Source organism: Silurus meridionalis, chromosome 2, assembly GCF_014805685.1.
Source record: "Silurus meridionalis isolate SWU-2019-XX chromosome 2, ASM1480568v1, whole genome shotgun sequence".
NCBI lineage: Eukaryota > Metazoa > Chordata > Actinopteri > Siluriformes > Siluridae > Silurus > Silurus meridionalis.
The window spans coordinates 13,604,232-13,621,626 of NC_060885.1; the positions used below are offsets into that span (position 1 = coordinate 13,604,232).

At 35.9% G+C, this 17,395-nt stretch overlaps 1 protein-coding gene across 3 annotated transcripts in view; it reads right to left on the bottom strand.

Annotated features, from left to right (window-relative positions):
• Positions 1–17,395, bottom strand: part of map4k5 (mitogen-activated protein kinase kinase kinase kinase 5) — a 33,482-nt gene that overhangs the window by 3,569 nt on the left and 12,518 nt on the right. Inside the window, exons 6-33 of one of the 3 annotated variants that reach the window (XM_046870924.1) lie at positions 16,162–16,217; positions 15,427–15,474; positions 15,223–15,265; positions 14,973–15,045; positions 14,653–14,784; positions 13,591–13,653; positions 13,402–13,483; positions 13,045–13,161; positions 12,669–12,747; positions 9,428–9,486; positions 9,160–9,227; positions 8,847–8,885; positions 8,048–8,095; positions 7,765–7,804; positions 7,355–7,559; positions 6,883–6,968; positions 5,950–5,991; positions 5,304–5,388; positions 5,103–5,182; positions 4,873–4,933; positions 3,907–3,909; positions 3,512–3,626; positions 2,236–2,294; positions 1,931–2,034; positions 1,624–1,830; positions 1,289–1,346; positions 1,110–1,202; positions 960–1,030 (exon numbers count right to left, since the gene is read on the bottom strand). In XM_046870924.1, coding sequence (XP_046726880.1) covers positions 960–1,030; positions 1,110–1,202; positions 1,289–1,346; positions 1,624–1,830; positions 1,931–2,034; positions 2,236–2,294; positions 3,512–3,626; positions 3,907–3,909; positions 4,873–4,933; positions 5,103–5,182; positions 5,304–5,388; positions 5,950–5,991; positions 6,883–6,968; positions 7,355–7,559; positions 7,765–7,804; positions 8,048–8,095; positions 8,847–8,885; positions 9,160–9,227; positions 9,428–9,486; positions 12,669–12,747; positions 13,045–13,161; positions 13,402–13,483; positions 13,591–13,653; positions 14,653–14,784; positions 14,973–15,045; positions 15,223–15,265; positions 15,427–15,474; positions 16,162–16,217 — 2,216 coding nt within the window. Of the gene's footprint in view, positions 1–959; positions 1,031–1,109; positions 1,203–1,288; positions 1,357–1,623; positions 1,831–1,930; positions 2,035–2,235; positions 2,295–3,511; positions 3,627–3,906; positions 3,910–4,872; positions 4,934–5,102; positions 5,183–5,303; positions 5,389–5,949; positions 5,992–6,882; positions 6,969–7,354; positions 7,560–7,764; positions 7,805–8,047; positions 8,096–8,846; positions 8,886–9,159; positions 9,228–9,427; positions 9,487–12,668; positions 12,748–13,044; positions 13,162–13,401; positions 13,484–13,590; positions 13,654–14,652; positions 14,785–14,972; positions 15,046–15,222; positions 15,266–15,426; positions 15,475–16,161; positions 16,218–17,395 lie in introns of those variants that run through there. The other 2 variants (XR_006928277.1, XR_006928278.1) reach the window with 2 other exon arrangements.

The window sequence follows — 17,395 nt, forward strand, 5'->3', positions numbered from 1 at the left end:
AGCAGAGACTTTATTTAGCCTGCTGCCCACCTTTGAGTAAACCACTAACATCTAGCAAAAAATTCTCACTCACCTTTGCATATAAGCCTGACTGAAAAAAAATTTATAGTTTTAATCTATTATGTATTTTGTATAAAGTCTCATTTATTTTAAACAAATTGTTCAGTGCAAAGAAAAAGGAAATTTGACTCAAGTGTCCTATAGTTACAACAGCCAAGTGCAGCACTCCATCATGATGGAGTAATCCCCCTCCATCCTTCTCATGCAAGCACAGGCAATTAGAGCAGGTGACAGTGGTGGTGTAACACCTGTCAGGATAATACTATAGACTGCTATTCTCTCTCCCTCTTACATACACACATGCAGTCAAGTGCACAGACTGGAACCCTGAGGGTGCTGATGGCCTTTCAGCAGGGTCATACAAGACAAAAACAGCTGAATAATTTAATCGCTCTCTTTGAGCAGCTGCTACTTTCTGATTGGACATCAATTTTACATTACCTTTCACAATGTCTTCTAGGAAACACAGACTTTCATATTCACTCACTCACTCGCCGAATCAAACACACGCACAGGGTATTAGTTTTCATAAAGAGTGCTTCACCTTCTGGTGATCTCCGGCCATTTATTGTTTGAATGATGCTGATCAGGTGAACTCGATCACACGCAGGGTGACATACTGACACTCAACTAACCACAGCCACATACCCGAACATACCATTAAAACAGATGCTGCTTAAACAATTCAGATAGGTATGACATGATCTTTTTGCAGTTCATGCCATATCTGCACAGTGTTTATTTGCCAGTTTATCAGTTTACACTTAGTGCTTTGTGCATGGTAGCATAAGTCTATACAGCAATAAAAACAACCACTATTGCACCAGCTGATTATAACTAGCAAACAAGTTGATGGTATTAGATGATTTATATACAATGATTTTGGAGACACCCCATACCTCATTAGATTTGAAGCTCTTCCCCTGCATGCCGTGTTTCCAGAAAGCCAAAACACTGTCCTGCAGACATACTACCACACACACACACAACAATTATCATATTTAGAACAATGGTATTAAACAGCATTAATGCCTGAATAACACACTCACCCACTGAGCCGATACAGAAGTCAAAGCTGAGTTCAGAAGACAGTTTCTTATTAGATTTGAGCTTTCCTTGCAGGTTCACTATCTTCAGATTTTCTGTAAGTTGATACACAAACCAAATTAAATATATATCTGCATAAGCATCTTTTTTACTTGAACTACTTTGAAGACCTTATACTTACTGTCGAGACACACAAGCACTGTGTCTCTCTCCAACTGTGTAACGTGAATTGCATCAACCTGATTCCGGCTAAAAAGTCAGAGAAACAGAGTTTCAACTCATACGCATACCAAACACGAAACTGGATAAAAAAAAGTCCTATGTTGATGTAGGAAAAACTATCCAAACCAAAGTATAAGATTTGGGGCATTTTTCATTCTTTAAATTATGTTTTCTACATATTTAATTACAGTACATGTGCTGAATTAGCATTCCTAGACTGCCTGCAACAGTATAAATAACTGGCGTATTAATATTTAAATGCATAGTAAACATTTTTTCCTCTTTTTTAAGAACATGTAGGTTTGTGTGGGAGTGACAGGTACCTGAGCCGATCTCAGTAAACCAGGAAGAACAGGAGTTGAGGTTGATGGTTTCAAAACGAACAACCTGGCCTGGCTCCGTGCCTTGACTGACAGCTACACACACAAGGGGGTACTCCTGCTCCGGCACTACCAACATCTCAAACACATGCAGAGGATTCGGCAACGGGAAATCAAAGTGCTGTAGCAGAGAGGATGATGGGAGTTTAATAAGAGTGCAGACAGTCTTTTGGTTTCCGAAAGCATTGCACCACAAGCACTGTGATTTGTTCGTTACTAACCTTTATAAGCATAAACCTCTGCATGGGCTCGTACCACTGTAACAGAACAATGCCATACTGCAGCGCTCCACACAGGTACTTATAACCGGTGTATGGATTACGCACTAAAAGAGAGAGCAAGAGAGAAGTGTGTTAACTGTGCTGTACAATTGCCACATATAAACTGCCAACAGATTATTCTTATAAAATGTTTTAAAATAACATTAATAATAAAAAAAACGAATACGTAATGTCAGCTCTGGAATCTAGTTAATCCTACTGAAAGTAAACACTACAGGAAAAAATATTTTGCCCATGTTGCTCACCGATGCAGCACTTGTGACAGCCCTTTGTATCAGGGATTTTGGTGGTCAGGGCAAACCTCCTGTTAAAAAACAACACCATAACAAATGAGTGTAATTACCTTATGACATTTTATGCTACAAGAGCATGTACATTAAAGCCCAATCATTTTTTTTTTTTTATACACACATTTAAATTTTGCTAAATGCGTTTGACTACTGATAAGTAGTGTTCTGTCCACTACATATGGCTACTAAGTATGCAAAATAATTCTAAACCTGTGCACTGCACCAAAAATTTTTTATTGACAAATAATTATTTACATGTACAGTGTGATCTAAAAAAATGTGCATTACTTCTATAGACCAACAGCAAAGACACACACAAGGACAAGGCTCATAATTTCCCCATTACTAGCTCCACCACTGCCAGCAACATAAGCATACAGGTTTCTAGTTATTCACCTGTGAATGAGTTTGCATTAAAAAGTACTTGAGCTATATGAAATTAGGAAAGTGCTGAGTATCGTGTCAGGAAACGGGTAAGTGTTTGTGTACTGTGTTTGACCAACTAGGTGGTACTATGCAAAGCTGAAGTCATAGGTTAGGAAGGTAACATTGGGCTCAATTAAGGTAGTTGTAAGTTGAGCTTACAGTAGCTATGGGTTCAACCCAAGGCCATGTGAACACATCTCCACCGAATAGTGTGACAACAAATGTAAACCCAGGACTATCCTTATCCTGACAAAGTGATCTCATCAGCTATAAACAATATAGTGGTATTAAATAAAAAGTACATTTTTAGATGAAACCTGGTATCTAGTCTGAAAAATTCTCCCCTATAAAGCAAACTACTGAGCGTGACACACATCAGGTTTAATAGCCTACTTCACACACAAACACGTGCATGACGACCCTGACTGGGCATATGAAGAAATCTTAAAGTTATCAAATGACTTTAAATGTAAAAAAAAATGCTGCTCAACACAATGCAGGAGAGCTTTTAGAAGGGCAATACGATCTTTTGTCATAGCAAACAACAGATAGAAAAACTGTTGAAATTTTTGCATCCTAACCATATTATACACAGATAAAATGCAAAACAAATAAAATAAGCAGTACTTCCCCCTGCCCCCCAATTAAAAACACAACAAATATTTGCTTATGGGTCATTAAACTGAGATGCTGCTTTTCATATCTGCTATTGAATGCAGATGTGACAAAACTACACTAAACCTTACAACTGAGGATGCTTGCGTTAAAAGAAAAGCAGCTGTTCCAGGGACTTGCTCTTATTTACCTGGGCAGTATTCTCTCAGGAAACCTGTGTGTTTGGAACTGTGCAGCAAGTCCAGGTTTTTTGAGCTGCTCAAACAGGCCAATCAGATTATGAGAATAAAGCTGGAAGGTTTTCCCTGAGGAAAAAAAAAAAGGATTGACAGGTTAAACAGATTATAACAAGGACATGTAGCAGAGAGACAACACAACCAAACTCAGTGCTGTCTGGATGTCTCTGGTGTCAGCGACAATGATAGCAGGCTAAGATAAGCACAATGATGCACATCTAACAACATGGCTTTAAAGGAAATAATTAAGAGTGAGGAAAAAAAGTGATATCAGATAGGCATGAATATGTGCACAGTGAGGAAAACGATGGTACTCTTAGTATGTGCGAGTGTGTAAGAGTGCCTTTACCTTCTGATTATGGTGATTTAGACGTTAAAACAGTCAGCAGGGAGTGAGATCAGCCATGATAAGAGAGGACAGAAGAGAGGGCGCAAAAGAGGAAAGAGAAAGTCATTATGTAGCTACTATACATTGACCATGATTATGACAAAAGCAAAAAGCGTGTTTATTGTACAGTGACATGTACTGCAGAAGACAGGCTGACAGTAGGAGTATGACATTATTAAAATTACATTTAAAAAAAAAAAAAAAAAAAAAAAAAAAAAGAAAACCCTTGCCTCTTCATCTGCCTGCGATCGTTTGTTTAATAAAATATCTTGTCCGAGCACCATTGTAAACACTCATATTTAGGCTTGTGTCCAAAATACAATTCTCCTAAGCCAATCTGTCTAATGCTAAGCTGGTTAGACACAGTACATGATCACACTAATGAGTCTTGATTATAATGCATTTCAATCTTTAGATTTATTAGAATCTCTAGCCTTTCTCCACTGATAATATTTATGAATTAGACCTCATGCTCTGACATTAAAACACAAAAATTACAGGTCTGCTTTCATGATGGAAACTTGAGAACACTGAATCCTGCATGGCTGCATCTGCTGAATGACCTATCTAATATATTTGTAACAAAAAAAGGCACATGACTATAATGGAACTATATATCCCTCTTGAATCAGATCCAAATAGATTTAATCATGAGCTAGAGAATTCTATAACCCTGAAAAAAGTGCTGAAACTCATCGAATACATAATTCGTCAACTGTGCAAACAGAATTTTGAATTAACTGTAGCTTTAATTTTGTAAAACCTTTGAAGTCAAAAAGCAGACTGGAGAAGGAAAAAAAAAAAAAAAGTATACCAACTCATACAAGCAAACAATGAAATAAAAATGCTGAATAACACTGAATACAAGACTGAGTTAGCAGGTTAGTTAGTATGCAAATGCTTACTCGCAGTGTAAGAGATGCTTACCTGATAATGACATGAGGTTATTATTTATGATGTAGAGCCATGTGCATCTCCGTGGGAACAACTAAAATGCAATCAGCATCATATATTAAATTAGCATTTTATACTTGAATACAATGAGTGAGTATGCCTTTACACACACACACACACACACACACACACACACATGGATCACCCTACAAACACACATATCCATAATTCAAGATGCTAGAAAGTCAGAGGTCAGCAAATACCTGCTCCATGGTGGCCTCATGTAACTCATTCAAGTTCAATGTATAGATGCCATCCTCTGTCCCAAAGATCAAGTACTGATCTAAAGCAGGTAGACATTACAGCTATTACAACTTAATGTTTCATTCACACCCGTGTGCACATGCATGTGCAATCATGTTCACATCCATATACACACAAACAGGTAAACTTTCTGAAGTTACCTTTGGTTTCTGGGTGAATCCATGAAGTGGCACAGTTGATTTTAAGTGGACAGCCATCAAACACTTTTGAAAAACATGCACCCATCTAAATGCAGACACCGAGGCAAAAACAGCATTATATATTAGGCTCGTTTTAAAAGTACATTGATGTATCAAACTGTGATTGTCCTTTTGACCTTTTCGTTTAATGACAGCAATGAATTATGTGCATTAGTCTCTGTGAGACAGTTATGCTAAAGAAATGCATTAAAATATCAGGCAACGATAAAGCTAAGCAATTTTAAATGATTACTCATGGTGGCCATAACAGGAATACTAGGAAAAGTAAGCGATATATGATACATTAATTAAACTAATTAATATTGATTTAGACTTTAGACTTTGTCTGCTGCAAATTTGCATTTGCTTGAAAAAAAAAAAATTATATATATATATATATAAAAATAAAATAAAACCAAACACAATTCCAGAAGTATCTTGGGTTATTGTGTATGAAACATCAAAAGCTATTTAATTTCATCCTGTTTCCTCACATTTTTCAAAAAGACAACAATATATCTGGCTAAAAGCAGCTTTGGGTATACTGTAAGAAGACTTCCTTTACATGCTCAGGAAGAAGGCTAAGAATCAGGAAGTGGGCACTTACCAGCACTTTAGGGGTGGGTGGAAGGCCATTAATCGCTGGCTTCTGTAAGCAGACAAAATACACTTCAGTAATGTAGTGTCAAACATTTTCTGTATGTATTGCTAAATCAATACAGCTATACAAATACTGTTACTCTTACAATGTACTGAAATTTAATATGTAATAATGTGGCTTCTCTAAAACTAGACAATGTTGCAGAGTAACTTCTTGTCATTAAATGACCACTTATGTATTTTACTATGTTATTTTACCATCTGCAAATCCGCAAATCCTGAAGAATTCATCTTCATAAAATCATAATGTGTTAAACTGCTTTATTCTATATCCTTGAATATTTACTATACTTCTCTCTTCATGCTTGTCTTTCTCATTGTCTCTAAGGTGCATTTAGAATGCTGCTGCCCACCTGGTTTATAACTTCCCAAAGCATGCTCATGTGACTCCCACTAAGATTCCTACTCAATGGTTTCCTGTGACAAAACTGGTATTTTAGCATTTCAAACAATCAATTGGCTCTGTATTGCACACTCATTTTTTACCTACACAGAAGCATGCCTAACCAGTCAAGAAGCTTGACAGGTCTCTTTCTCTGTTGTAATTATCATGTTAAAATCATACTTCTTCAGCGTCTTGGCTGGTCACGGAAGGATTAACCATTTGTCTGATTGTAAAGTCATTTTAATTCAGAAAGTGTCCAGGGCAAAACCATACTTTCTTAAGTTATCTTTCAGCAATTGCAACTGAATTATCCATTTGTTGTGTACCAAGTGTTTATGTACCTCATCAACTTTTATATTGTGCAACAGTTTTTCCTCACATCACATCTTCTAACACAAACAAACTAGCACTTGTTTCTTGGTTAGAACCAAACACGAGCAACTAAACTGAGCATCATTTTCACTCCCTCAATATGCCCTACATTTAGACACTCACAGGAAAATCTTTCTTCTCCTTTTTTTGTAGGCGACCAGGTGGTGATTTAGGAGTGTCTCCATTAAGGGTGTCTTCAGAGTCCTCACCTGTTGAGGCAAGAAAAGGAAGGAAAAATAAAATAAATAAATAGACAAAAAACAAAGAATATTAAAGACTGCATACAGAAGTGCAGGAAGAAATGGAAGAATGGAAATGGAATTAAAAGTGAGGCAAACACAGACAGTGAAGGTACTGTAGCATCTTACCTCTAGGTTTAGAATAAAAAGAAGCTTTGAAAAGACAAGCAAAAAAAGGCAAATGAATGTTAAGGAACAGACATATTTAGAGTTCAGGGGTGCAAAAATAATAACACTGAGTGTCTCACTAGGAAAAATGGCAAGGACAGCAAAGTGGTCAAATGTTTGTGTGCGCAGATGGGCAGCTGCTCACTAACCCATTTAAAATCAGAGATTATTACTAAGTATAGAAGTACCATGTTCTTGGACTTGTGATAGTGATCCAGGGCTGCTCACACTAGAGGTGAGGTCATGCTGCAACTGTTCAACCCTGTTGCCTCTCTCTGGTGTGCTCTGCCTTCGTGGTCCTTGGACTAGGCCATTATCTGAGCCTGGGAACCGCTTAATTGTCGAAGAGCCATCGTTCAAACCCACTTCATCAGATGAGCTAAATGGGTATGGCTAGCAGAGGAAAGGAATAAGTGCAGTTAATACCGATTCCAATAAACACAGGAAAAATCTCTACACATTTTGTACGAATGGAAACTAAAAATATATTCACTAGTATTTTATATACACGAATACACTTACTTTGTGTGTGCGAGTGTGTACACGTGCATAAATGTAGGCATGTGTACAAACATGCATGCAGAGACAAGAAACATACCTTAGGGGGAAGCGGTGGAGGCACATGCTTCAGAGTGGATCTGTGGGGGAAAAGTTTACATGAATGAATGTATACTGGGGGGCTTCTCAGTCAGCAGCTGTATAAACTTGTGAGGTATGTGAATGCTGAACATTCTTTTACAAGGTCCTATATAATTTCTAAAGAACATTTTCACACATTGGACAAAAATGCATATGGTTTAATTTGTATGTTTTAAAGCCTAATTATCTAAAATGATGTTATGGCCATGTGTATGGAATAAAATTAACTGTAAGAAACTTACTTCTCTACATCCTCAAAAACGTCCTCAAGTGGAGTCATGTGTCCATGACTAGAGTAAAGTAAGAACAAAGCAGAAGGGGGTTTGAAGAGAGAAAAAACGTTTATAGTTCATGGTTAAAGTTCTGTTCCTAAAAAAAAAAAAAAAATCTAAGTTGCAATAGATTTATCAGATATTTTATTCTTAGTTGCCTCTAAAACAGCATTGAGACTTTTGAGCACATTGAGCATTTATATGATCTATTGTTGTATTTTATAAACACAATCAAATTTTATACTTGCTACTTCAATTTGAACAATAATATATTTGTTAATGTTTGGGACCATTATATTTTTAATATCTGAACTGGCTAAACTAAAATTCTAATGGTATTCAAATAAGAAACCATAAGAACTTCATTATAAATAAAATGGTGGGTTGTCATTTCTTTTCTCTACTGAAGTAAAAAAGAAAATCTTGGCAACCAGGAAACAAAATGTAAAAAGTCTTATTCATTATTTGATGTCAAACCAAAATGACTTCAGTGTGTAGCAAAATAAATATGAACAGACAATCAAACAGACTGTAAATCAAACAATTCTACAGAGTGAAGCAAATGCCTGACGATGAACAATATTGACAGAAGATTTGACAGTTACTGGATGCATATTCATGCAAATGCAGCAGGAAGATGATGCTCAAGCACAGTGCCCCCCCCCAAAAAACCTCTGGCATTCTTTTACTAAGGAAAGGTCATCAGCACACAAAAAAAAAAGCAGGGCAACTAAAGTATGGGTACAAATACACACACTTCTTGCTTTACCGTATGAACAACTCTTCCTCCACACTTTTCAGGAGGCTCCTTAAGTGAAACGGGAGCAAGAAAAGCAAAGAAACAGAAGAAAAGAAAAGAGGCAGTAAAAGCAAAGGAGAAAACGCAAGCAGACAGACAGTGGAGAAATTGAGCTCAAACACACAAACTGAGCAGGTTAGCATGAACAAACATACACACAGAGATTGGTGATTTACCACAAAAAAGTTTCAGACAAGATTGACGTTATTAAGTAATGATAGGAGGCCACATGCCAGAAGGCCAATTTGTTTATGGTCTCGGTCTTAACTGTTTCTATAGTTACCTGGAGGAGATGCCTCCATCAGCGAATGGGCTCCACTGAGAAGAGAAATCATTCTCTCTGGTCACATCCTTCGGAGAAGAACATTACATCATTAGCCCTTTCAAATCATACAATATTTTGGGAATTTTGGTTAAACCAGTGTAAAACTATGTCCTAGTATTCAGTTTGGCTGCACTAAACACCTTGTAAGAGACTTTAGGTTCTATACCAGCTTTAATGTCTGTGTGAGCTGAGACTGAATAAAGTTCTGCAGCGTTTATTGGCTCACCATTTCAGAGCTTGCTTCCGTTTCCTTCTTGAGCGGAGGCTCAAATCGCAGCTTATCAACTAGAACCAAAGCAGAAACAATCTGAATAAAGCAACATTCACAATGCCATAATTAATCACAAATATCCTAACAGTTTTTCTGCATGATATGCACCATGTAGTTGAGTCAGATTGCATACTAATGGATGCAGACATCTCCCTGGCAACATAAATATCTATGCTAGGATTAAGAAGGTTCATAGAAGTGACAGAGTCATTAATTTAACTTAAACATTGCATTTTGAATACATGATCTGATACTTAACTTTTAGTTAGTTTAAAAATCTATACAATGGCATATTTCTGATTTAAGTAAGATTTAAATATGTGCATAACTTTACAAACAAACTGTTAAAAAAATCGATTATAGTTACAAATATTTTCTTTTATATCGGTTGATGTGAAAAGGATACAATTTATGCAGTTTTGTTTAAAAGTTCAGCCACAGACAGGCAGAGTAAACAGGAAAGTCTCTTTTGAGCCTAGAATTCTGGTAAAAACACTGAGAACTATAGAACTGAAGTAAGATCGCTAAATCTAATTGTCAATTTGCTAGCAGTAATAACACTTCTACCAAATATAGTTCATTCCAACACAAATGAGCAAAAACTAAATGGCAGATTGTTTATATTTCTTAAAGTTTCATCTGTTGGCACTATTAAGAGCTGACTGGTGGCCAGGTTGACATCTGGTCTTTCTTTCTTTCTTCTGCAGGGATGCAGACAATGCACTCGCTCCCCACCAGGGGGAGGAAAGACGTTCAAATGAACTTCCCTCGGTATCCATGATAGACAGTCGGCGCACTGTTCGACAGTGACAGAACACAAGTCAAGTGCGTCAGAAACACTTTCTACATAACCATTTAGGGCTGAAAACTGGCTGTACTCTAAACGCACTCACAGACACCCACACATACACAGTGATGGAAAACACAGAACCAAGATACCAGGACTTAAGATAATACAAATATATTAACTGCCAATTTAAAGCAGAGCACGGTTTCCATTCAACCTTTAGTTAAGACAATTTTGTTGCAATCAAACAGTGTACAGAGATTAAACTAAATAAAGTAACATTAACTGGGGCTCCTTTTTGTAATAATTCTTGGCAAAAACTTAATTAGTAAACATAAAGCGATGACAATGGCATACCTGACTGACCGCATGGATACATGTGTGAATATCTGCACTGACATCTGAGCTGAATGTTTGTTGCTGAGAGGATGTGAGACAGAAACTTTGTGGCAATAAAGAAGAAGCTTTACAGCAGAAGCCTCAACAAGTTCCACAGATCTATCCAAGGGTTTTTAACTATAAAACTCAGTAGTGAACAGCTGTTTTACTGTGTAAAAACAGTTTTTTCATTTGGAACAGCTATTTTTAAATGTAAGCCTGCATCAATTGATAGCTGACTTACTGCCTGATAGCTGACTTACTGCCTGATAGCATGCACACTAGATAAAAAAGCACTAATACACAAGCTTACACAACAGACAACAAAAAAACATCTTGTTAAATACACAACAGCCATCACCATAAGCATTTAAGATGATGACTAATATATACATATTAAAACGACAAACATGTACAGTATATAAGAAAATGATTACTCTCTCCCTCATACAAATCATCTGTGCAACAGTCATTCATTTAATCATTCGCTGACACACACACACACACGCTCGCACACCTTCTGAGCAGCAGGGGCTTTTCATGTGTGTGGTCAAGAAAACCAGAAGTAATCTTTCAACAAGTAATAGCAAATTTAAAAAAGTGAAGACGACAACAACCAAAACTACATTTCACCCACTAACACAAAGATGAAATGAAACTCAGGGTACAGTATCATCTCAATCATTATCTAAATCACTCTAGTCCCTTCACACTGCTTAGACAATTCTATATCACAGTCAAATGATTTAACCCTTAGGGACTGTGGTAATTACTGTAGAGTTGTTTGTACTTGCCTAACACAGACTGTCAAACATTACCCAAATAATCATCTTAGAGTTAAAAAAACAACCAAGATAAACTGTAGCATGTCGGTCTATTAATTACCACAATGAGATCTGCAAAATGTCCATTTACAGTAATTTCAATATCAATATTCCATTGCCTCAAAACAAAAATCTAACCCCAGCAGCCAGTAAGAATCGCACCTTTCCTGTATCCTGGTTGGGGTTGCAGCAGATCCTGGGTCTATCCCAGGAAGGTTGGGTATGTGCCTATGCTCTCTATTTGTAAAATATAAATCACTTTCACCTGAGTTGTGTGCATATTAACAGTGGAGATGTCAGCTATGTATTTTTCAGAAGACACACCATTTTAATCAAAATTTATTTGCAGACTCGTGTGTCATGAAAAAAGTGCTGTAGCGTAATGTAGCATCCACTGCAGATTTGATGCATCCGAGCATGTATCAGGACTAGACTTAAACTAGGCAATGCCAATTACACACTCTGTAATTCATATTATGAGAACAAAACTAATGAAAATAACCACGAGCCTATATATGACTTGTATATTACTCTATTTAATAATTCACAATAAGACCGAAACAGCAACACAGTGGAAAAAGAGAGAACTGAAAACAAAAAGAGGTTGGCAAAGAGCAGAGAAGCTCAACAAACAAAATAAATGGACTTAGGGATTTCAAATGTCCAATATGATACATGGCTTCTACAACAATATGTAACAAGGTTTGTCTCAACCATAAAAAGGCTTAGGTGCAGCAGTTGTTTTTGCCAATAATGTTCAGAACAGTGACTGTACAAACATATCAGAACAAACGCAAAAACAGAGCGATTTCTAAAACAAAGAAAGGTTAAGCTGATAAGAGGAATGTCCTACCAATCAACAATCAGTGTTTGGACGAACATATGTGATTAGTGATGCAAGCCACCATTAAGGTAAAACTCAATGAAGTAGAAATGTTTAAAAGTACATAACCTTTTGCTATATAGTAATTCTTGCAAATATTGCAATAACTGACAAAAAAAAAAAAGGCACTATTTTAACTGGCTCTAGATAGAAGTCGCTTTCAACAAATGACCACAAAATGGTGATTGCTGTTGGTGGCTATAGTATTTTTCTCTATACAAAAGAATTACTCTTATTAACAAATGCTTATTTAAACCCCCATGAAAGCTTTGTTTTGTCAGAGTAATGCAGTGGTGGAATGCGATTGTGCATGTGTTCACTTACAGTCAATCTCAGAGCGGGTTTTTCCAGCTCGAGCATCCTTGTTTGGGGCTGAACGGATGGTGTGAGGAGGATGCGGTGGCTAGAGAGTGAAAAAGAGGCTACAATTAGACGAGTTAATACTACAATACTGCACTGCTGTTTATAGAAACAGTGTTCCACTGTGTGTGAAAAGCTGTGTGTGCGTGAGAGAAAGGCAGTATATCACATCTGTTAAAACACTGTGTCAAGTTCATTTATTCATTAGCAGAGACATCACGGCCTGTAACCAGCTACCAAACACATACGTGCAGTTTTAGGATGTCCGCATATCACACTTTTTTTTCTCTCTCTCTCATTTTTTTTTTAAACACTCTTGCACATAGACACTATGTGTTACCTCTAGATCATCCTCGTCTTTATCAATGTATAGAGGAGGGTTGTCTGGGTTATTCATCTTATCCAGCAGCTCCACTGCAATTCTGCGACTCAAACCTGACTGACCTACAAACACATGCTGCATACAAACAAGAACACAAAAAAGAAAGTTCAGAAACAAATAACACAATGCAAAATGCACAATGTACACAGACCAGGGTGTTTTAAACTTCTTTGGTCATATCTGACACATTATTATTATATTCATTATAGTAGTTTAAAGTTTCCTCAGTCAGTATTTGTTTTGTAATGTGCACAATCCAGTTGTACAAAGTTTATGGCAGTTGCGCTGCAGTTGGCAAAGTGTACAAGCTCATACCGTGAGCAGTTTCTCAGCTGTAGGCCTCTTCTTTGGGTTCTTAGTCAGCGACACTTTAACAAAATTCTGAAATACTGAAGACCTGAACACAAAGATATATCGAAAAATACATTTTACATAGATGCAAGAAAAGATAACATGAGACACAGGATTGTAAAATGAAAATCCATATGAGGAATTTTAACTAACCATTTAATCTTATCCTTTAACTTGGGAGGCTGGAAGCTGCTTTTGGACATTAGGAATAAAGCCCTGTACATGCAAATGAGACAAAAACACGTTAGTGCAAAAGCAAATGTGGTCTTTTGTCATTATAGCAAATGCTTTTAGATTACAGATGATTTTCAATTACCTTGGCATTTTCTATATTTATACAATATTATTTGTGTGATAATATTTTAGTCTATGATTATTGCTTAATGTTTTTAGAGAGGAACACATGATTACAGACATATTGTGTAATGCTTTGTATATTTCAGTGGTCATACTTCTGCGTAAGTATACAAATTATGAAATAAGTGCTGTGACATAATATGGGGTTATTCACTGCACATTTGATGCATCATTTAACAGACATTACTAAATGTGGTCTCCAATGTTAAATTGGTCAAAACCAGGAAATTATACTCCGGTTGAAATTAAGAAGTCAAACACACTAAATATCATGGCCTAAGGTCTACAGCTGCCTTGTATTATGTCTTGTTTAATCAATCATTTACTAATAGAACTAGGTAAACATTGCCTGACAGTTCCATGCATTTGACCTGCTGGAAGTCAAGAAGAATTTTCAAGTAGAATGTCAGAAAATGTGTAGTTTGCAGTAATAATATAGAACAATTCACAAGCCTATTTAGAACTATAACTTAAAGCATGGTTGCAATCATATGCTATAGACTATGCCAGGACTTTTTACAAGTGTGATCTCAATGAAAATCAATGTTCTTACTGACAAATTTAAAAAAGGAAAAAAAAAAAAAACGAGAAGTGACATGGTATCACTGGCGTTTGTGCAGATACAACCTAGGCACCTGAGTCATGAATTATCATACAGTACGAGGAAGTTAGAAAACTAAAGAGACCATTTTTTCTGCATTGTAGTTTTGAAGCAATTTTTGTTGAAAAAGCTGTAACAGTTTATAGCAATTTTAGATTGAGTTTAGCTGCAAAGGTATGCATAAATAAATATTTGGTATTTTAATTATGTGAAACCATTTTATTTTTTGTAGCAGCAAGTGTGGGCATGACATGTACCTCATCGGGTGCAGGTCAAACATGGGGGGCTGCAATTCCGCGAGTTCAATAGCAGTTATTCCCACAGCCCAAATATCACACAGCTGATTATAACCTCCATTCTTCTCTACAGCAGCCACTTCTGGGGCCATCCTGTACACAAAACAAAACACATTTACACTCATACTGCTCTCATTCAGTATTTCTCCTGCTTTTTCTCTCAAACACATTCTACTCAGACAGCTACAACTCTATGTATTGTTGACTTTAAAAATAAAAAAAATAGTAAAACTTAATGTTGACTATTCACTATGCAGACAAAAGAAGTGTATAAGCCTCACCAGTAGGGGGTGCCAATAAAGGATTTCCTCTTGGCAATGGTTGCTGTTATTTTGGCTGCTACACCAAAATCGGCTGAAAACATTCAGGATAAAGTTATATTATAAGTTACACAATAAAGTAGCAAATACAAAGCCAAAAAACTCTGGCTTTATCAAATATCAAAGTTCACATGCAAAAATATTCCTACAAAAAAAACATTTTTGTAGAAACAATTTGGAGGGGGGGTTGGGTTGTTTGGGGATGGCTCACCTAGCTTGACATCTCCATTGTCGGCCAGCAATATATTTGCTCCCTAGTTCCAAAACAAGATTCAACAAACAAAACATTGTTCAAGAATTTAAAAGTGCATTTGATTAATAGCTTTGTTACCAAAAAAGAGGAAGCAGGATGAAGTTACAGAGATACAGTAACGGAACGGTAATGAAACACAATAAGTGATGGAAGTAGAGGTACCTTGATATCTCTGTGCATTTTTCCTTTGGAATGGAGATAACCCAGGCCCTGAATGAAACACAGAAATCTTAATAAGTAATAGCAGGACAAAACAATGTAGACCCTGTGTTTTAAACAAGCCAAATGAAACATTCCATTTAAAAGTTGTTGCAAAGCTATAAGTTCAATTTCTAAAGTATTTCTACAAGTTATATATTATTTATTTTATATAACACACGAGTTGCTATATTTGACAATTCCAGTATAAATGCCATTCTATGTCAGAAAAAGATACAGAAGCGCACACATTTTAATAGTCAGTCACACATGCAACTATATAACATATGCAACTATATAACATATGCATTAAACTAGGGCTCCAAAGCTAGAGTCCGAGTAAAAAACTAATCATAAAGCTTCCACATGGGCGATTTCAGACAGCCACAATATGTTTGCTAGTCACCCCAAAGCCTGGCCAACTTTTGTTATGGCATCCCTAAAAAAACTGTTTTATTTATTTATTTATTTACATTTGATTAAAACAGCTTTAATAAATTGCTGAAATATTTTCCCAAACCCGCTTCAAATCTTGAATTATATTTTAATTATCTGTTTTTAATAAAAAGAAAATCTACAGACCTTAATTTAATTTATATGCTCCTATTAGAAATAATCTTGCATATGTGAAATATAGAATTTTTTCTTTTTTGTAGCTCTAGAAAAAGGGTTTCAACCTTATAGGCTATAAAACCTTACCTGCAGTGTCTCCCTGCACACGTAAGCAATCTGAAGTTCAGATAGAGGGCCTGTAACTATACACAAACAAACATACATCAACAAAACATGCACAATCAAAACTCCAGAGTGTAAATGCTTACTGATATAGACTGCAACATAAATAAAAATAAATAGATAAAAACTGTTTTTTGTACAAATACACTATAATATGGAATGATTTAGGACATGGCAATTATAATGACAGTCTAAAATAACCAAGTAAAGAATTTTGATAAACAAGATTTGTTTAGTAATATCTGATTTTAACACCATGGAGTTGAGTTTAAGTTACAGTGACTGTGGAGTTGCAGTATGCATTGCTGTCCACACGAGATACATGTAGAACTGTTGCTATTGATTATTTTAGTAATCTAGTATTCCAACAATTAATAGAGTAATCTACTAAAAAGTACTTTATCTTTATTAAAGAGCAATACTCTAAGAGAACAATAAGAGAGAAAATAAGATAAGTCTCTTAAAATGAACAAGTAATTTGTTTCCTTTTTTTTAGAAAAATTATCATTTTATTGCTGTAATTGCATACAAAATATCTGAAAACAAAACCAATTTAGTGCATTTAATTGCCACATTAAATCAAAATGTAAATACAAATAAATAAAATGATAAATAAAAATAAATTTCAGATTATAGCCTATTTTTATTTTGTTTATATCTTTCTGGCACTACAGAGGGGGTGACGCTGCCCGGTTGGCCAAAAAAAAAAAAAGTCGAAATTGCGAGAAATAAGGTTTAATTGCAGATTTAGGAAAACTTTTATTTTTTTATGTAGCAGAAACAGGTTTTCATATGAATCCTCTCTTTGCCCCTTTGCTGTTTTCTCCCAATCAGTGATAAGGGTCAACAGTGCTCCGTGTGTAGTTGAATGGACTATACCAGGGGTGCCCAATATGTCGATCGTGATCTACCGGTCAATCGTAAAAGTAGTGTGGGTAGATTGCATGACATTAAAAAATAGATATTTATTTATGCATTTTTATAGTAGGTAGATCATTTTGACTTGGTCATTTTATAAGTTGTTCGAATGCTAAAAAAAAAAAAAAAAAAAAAAAGTGCGCGAACCCCTAGACTAAATCAAGCAAATTTTTTTGTATTCGAAATACGTTTCAGCCTTAATTTTTATAAATAAATAAATAAATAAATATAAATAATATATTTTTTAAAGGCTGAAACGTACACACAATTCACGGTTCTG